This window comes from Melanaphis sacchari, unplaced genomic scaffold (assembly GCF_002803265.2).
Source record: "Melanaphis sacchari strain LSU unplaced genomic scaffold, SCAv2.0 Contig11_pilon_pilon, whole genome shotgun sequence".
Classification (NCBI taxonomy): Eukaryota; Metazoa; Arthropoda; class Insecta; order Hemiptera; family Aphididae; genus Melanaphis; species Melanaphis sacchari.
Genome location: NW_020270469.1, coordinates 2,269,024 through 2,274,558, shown reverse-complemented (window position 1 = coordinate 2,274,558; position 5,535 = coordinate 2,269,024). Strand labels below are relative to the sequence as shown.

At 29.2% G+C, this 5,535-nt stretch overlaps 1 protein-coding gene across 1 annotated transcript; it reads left to right on the top strand.

The window, feature by feature from the left end:
- The first annotated feature begins 296 nt into the window (after positions 1–296).
- LOC112604107 (peptidyl-prolyl cis-trans isomerase-like) lies at positions 297–2,565 on the top strand. Its single transcript, XM_025352977.1, has 3 exons — positions 297–497; positions 1,454–1,670; positions 2,198–2,565. Exons 1-3 carry the CDS (start codon positions 297–299, stop codon positions 2,407–2,409), a joined length of 630 nt encoding a protein of 209 aa, XP_025208762.1. The 3' UTR covers positions 2,410–2,565.
- The last annotated feature ends 2,970 nt before the right edge of the window (positions 2,566–5,535 follow it).

The window sequence follows — 5,535 nt, the reverse complement described above, 5'->3', positions numbered from 1 at the left end:
AAAATAGGACGGAGGCCAAGTCAACTGACAACTTGTATTAAGTAATGACAATTGACGACATTGACGTTATTTGGAGTTTAAAAATACTAAAATTAGGCTATTTAGTATTTATCGACGTACGCAATACGCATCCGCACACTACAATGACCCCGCCTTGATGACCTGAAGAACCGGCGTTTTACGAATATCGTTACGATGAGTGCACGCAGTTGCCAGTCGCTAACGAGTTTCCATTCTCTTTGGATGTCATAGCGTCCGTGTGCTGCATAACCTCAAAACCGGACGAAAGTAACACAATGGCGTCCACCACGTTTCGCTTGTTCACCCGCCGACAATTCCAGTACTGCTCCACTCCGAATCACTCGTACACCGGAGGTCTTGCTTCATTCCTATTATATTCTACCAAATCAAAATCATCATCTGCCAAAATGAGTCTCCCGAAAGTTTTTTTCGATATGACCGCCGATGGTGAGCAATTGGGCCGCATCACGATCGAGGTAAGTGAAGTCGCCGCGAATTTTTCTTCTGATCTGGTCGTTTTTTATTTTGGTCTTTAGACGCCGAGTGAGAAAAACGCAAAAGTGCGTACAGATTTGTTTTCCGTTTATCCAGTGAGTTTCGTTGGGCTTCTCGTCGGATTTTATTTTTTCCCACACCTTAACTCTTAAATTTGACAATACACATTTTCATATTTTCCACGTTCTCGTATGCTTTGCCGCAACTTGAACGGTGCCTTGCCGCCTTGGTGACAACTGGAATACTGAAATATGCCATTGTTTTTTTTTCTTAAGTTCGATTTTGATAGAATGTCCGAACATTCTTGACACTAACGTTTGGAACGCGTCCAAAATACCTTGATCGTGAACTTGTATTTTCTCGTATTCCGTGACTACGAATGCAATGTCTGCATAGTACCTACCATTTTTATATTTCCTGTGATCTTCTCGTTTGAGCAACTAGAAACGTAATTTAAAGTTTGGACGTCCCGTAATTAGATAGGTCTGTAAACAATGGGAGAGATACGTGTGAATAATGATTTGAGGCCTTGGCTTTTTTTTTTTATGCGATCGGTAAACGAATATTTGTTGGCGACACAATAGTATGAGTTTATTCTCATTCAGTGTATTTTGTATGACTATAATCGAGAAATCAATTTCTCTGAGAATCTTAAATAAATCGACTTTGTGGACCTTTAATAGTGTTAAATTGTTATTTTAAGTTTTCTCGAGGAATTGTTCATCTTTTTTATCATATTATGCTCCTGCCATTAAAATGATGCTCCAGTCATTGTCAAATTTTTACAACTCTTTCTTAGGTAAAAATAATTTTATTTAACATGTTTACAATGTTATTTTTCATCTATTACATATTGTTCCATATACAAAAAAGAAATTACAATAATTTGGTTATTAATACTTAATCATTAAATACTAATTTTTTTCTTACTTTTTAGCTTCGCAGTGATGTTGTACCAAAAACAGCTGAAAATTTCCGTGCCTTGTGTACAGGCGAAAAAGGTTTTGGATATAAAGGAAGCATTTTCCACCGTGTCATTCCCAACTTCATGTGCCAAGGTGGAGATTTCACCAACCATAATGGCACTGGAGGAAAATCCATCTACGGAAACAAGTTTGAAGATGAGAATTTCACATTGAAGCACACCGGTCCTGGTGAGTTACTTTTAATTGTTTTCATCCTATTATAATTTCACTAGCTGTAACTCGTGTCAAGACTTATTGTACACAGATTATTTTACAATTACTGTAAATATTGTATATAAAGTTGTAATTGACCTTAGGAAATACTTTATAATTATATGTGAATATGTAAATCTATGTATACTCCATAAGGCAACTTTCATTACTTCCATCCTATGAAATAAGAAATTCCAACTACATGTCTATTTAAACATATCTTAATTTATACATTTTACATCAAATAATTTTCATTGATAAAAAAGATGCTAATCAGTGATAGAATTAGATGTAGCTGTTAAAAAGAAAAACTTGTTATAATAATATATTAGATAAAACTGAAGTCATTAGATAAATACTCAAAAAGTTGAAATGTTTCTCTTATTATTAATTTCAAATTGCTTTTTGAAAAATTAAAAAAAAATTATTAGTTTTTGGAAACACATATAAATCTGGTCTTAAGTTAAATGAACTATATATTTAACAAATTAAATGTATTTTAGGTATCCTGTCTATGGCCAATGCTGGAGCCAATACAAATGGTAGTCAATTTTTCATTACCACTGTTAAGACATCGTGGTTGGACACCAAACATGTTGTTTTTGGTGCTATTGTCGATGGTATGGATGTTGTCAAGAAAATCGAGTCCTATGGTACTCAAAGTGGCAAAACTACCAAAAAGATCACTGTCGCTAATTGTGGACAATTGAGTTAATTTTTTGTTTTACAATTAAATGTCAAACTTATCAAATATTTTGGAACAATAATAAATGTCAAATGTGTTTCTACTTAAAAATGTTTTATGCATTTATGTTTGGTATTCTGGATACACTAATTGATTAATAATACATTCTAAATAGTTAATAATGTATTTGGTTTTTATTCATGTTTTGTAAACCTTCCAAAATTCTTAATCCTGCCTATTTTAATGACTATTTATTTTTTTAATAAGTATTTTCTTTCATACTGAAAATATTCATCTAACTAATTATAATCTTACCACTGTTGAATTCAATTTAAATTGTTTTAAAACCTTGATGCTATCTAGTTGTGCAACTTTTAGTTAACTAGTCAATATCATATCTCGGGACAATTTAGCATTAATGAAGTGTATAATTTTCAACTGTTAATTTAGTTAAATAAAATTAATGAAACACTATTCAGAGAAAATTATGTAATCTCAAAAATAAAACAATCAAATCATTGAGTAATAATTCAGTGGCTGAAAAACTAAAATAATAGTTAACATAATGTTCTATACTCCATATACAATGAGTGATCTGTGATCCACCATAGATATTACTGCAAATCTTAACATGGTAAAACTGATCTCTATGTTACTTTGGAATGTGTATAATTAGGATGTTTTTTTTTTTGTTCAGAGTATGGAAAATTATAGCATGTAATATTAGTGAAAATTATGCTGAGATACTTAACGCTCATAAAGTTATTTTATGTGTTATAGTTTCTATTGTAATTTAATAAGATTATTGTAACATAAATTAACTAGATTACTTTAAGGAATTATTACAATATGTTATCTGTGTATAATCTTTATATTTTATCTGCTCAATATACTACACTAGATTTAAGAACAATTCTTTAACTATATCGTGAATTTAAGAGCACAAATCTTTAGTAAATGATTCTGATTAAAGTAAGTATAAGTTTATGCTATGTTACTTACAGCCACAATTATCTAGAAAATAGTTCTTTAAAAAAACAAAATAATATACTAAACCAAGTTAAATTAATATATTGAAAATTTTAAAGATTTAAATATTAAAAAAAAAAAGCAAACAATATATATTTTTTTTAGCTTTACAAGTCATTTAGGATTTTTGCTGCTGAAACTAATTCTTTCCATTTTCCTCTGTCCTTTGGCATATTCCAGTTAATTTCTTTTAATTGCATAAGTTCCATCATTATCTTCTGTACATTGTCCATCCACCTTCGACGTGGTCTTGTTCGTTCCATTTCTTCGCTTAAGACTCTTCAATAGTCTTCCATCTGTTCGCCAAACATGCCCCATCCATTCTAGTCTTGTGCTCCTAACGAACTGAACCACATTCTCTCTTTTAAACAGCGCTCTTAGTTTATTGTTTGACTTTATTTTTCATTTCTGTTCTTCCCGACTATAAATTTGGACATGTATTTTCCTTAGTAGCTTCTCTTCATCACCTTTCGTCGTTGCCCAAGTGGCACATGCATACGAAAAGATTGATCTCACATTTTCTTTTTTTTTTTTTTCATATTAATTTTGATCTAAATAGGTTTGCTAGAGCAAAGTAGCATTTGTTTATTTCTCCGTGCATTTTTTTTTGCTTGTTTAATATCACTCCTAAATATTAAAAATCTTTTATCTGTTCTATTTGGTTGTTTCCTATAGTTAGTCTCTTAGAGTTTCTAATTTTCTTGTCATTCTCATGTAGGTATTTCGTTTTTTTTCCGTGTTAATTCTTAGTCCGATACTTTCCCCTAATTTCATTATTTCCATCATACTCTTTTTCACTTCTTGTGTTTTTTCAATAATTACAATATCGTCCGCGTATACTAGAAAAAACAATGTATATATCAATATATGTACCTATCTTAAATATGAGGCGTTGTTGATGAATTATTGATTCCCTCACTCATACCCATCTAATTATCTATATCATCTTATATCGCGTTAAGTATTTACTAATTACCTACTCATTAAACATACTACACTGATGTCTGATTGTAACATGGATTTTCAATTAACTACAATTAATGACCAATTTTAGAAAAAAAGGTGAAATAGAATTTTAACTATGCAATACCTTGAATTGATTAAAAATGCAACAGTTTTTAAATTTATTGTGTATGACGAATCTTATTTGTTTTGACGAAAATGTCTATATCCTTTGATGACATGCTATTATATTAATAGGTATATAAGTAAGTATTCAATGTTAATTTACTTTTGAAAAACTGTATAAAGGTTTTGCCTATACAGCTATACTTCAAAATAAAAATTTATTGTACAAATTGAATAAAGTTATCCATTCTATTTTTTTACTAAAAACCATTATTGTTGAATTAAAACTCTTGATATGATGTTTAAAATATTTTTGTTTTTTAATTTCATGTTCAATTGGGTGTTATGCTCACGGAAAACTTGAAAATAATGGAAAATTTAAATTGGATTGTATAATATTCAGCCAATTCAGGTAAGCTTCAGAAAAAAATTAAAAATGCTGAAAAACTAAACAAAAATAATGATTACTTATTTCCTTCACCCTATCTCTAGGTGATCTTACATCAGTTATTTTTATTCTAAAATCTAAAATTTTTATTTTTATTGATAATTAAAATCTTTGCATTTCTATAATATCCCCGTGTAGTTCTCTTAGTATTTAATACTGAATTTTAATTTATACAGAAAAAATTATTTGTTAAAACAAATAAAATTTGTGATATTTATAGATCTTTGAAAAACTGCATTATTTTTACATGTTAGGTACTACAAAATATTAGTTATTTATTATGCTATTATTTATTTTAATTATTGTTTATGATTATTTAAAAGTTTTTATAACATTATATAGGTATACAAAAAATACCAGTACAAACACAAAAGAACTGATGGTGAAGTAATACATTTTTAATGCATTGGTAATGAGGATATTAATGACAAACAAGTACTAAATGTTTTTAAAAATATTAATAGTTTTAAACTTAAATAAAAAAAAAACCATAATTATTATAATCGTCGCTCTGATTTTAAAGTATTAAAAAAATTTTAAATCAAGTTCTATAACGTGCCATATCATTTGTAATGATATGCTCACATGCACATCATTGCATATTACATAAT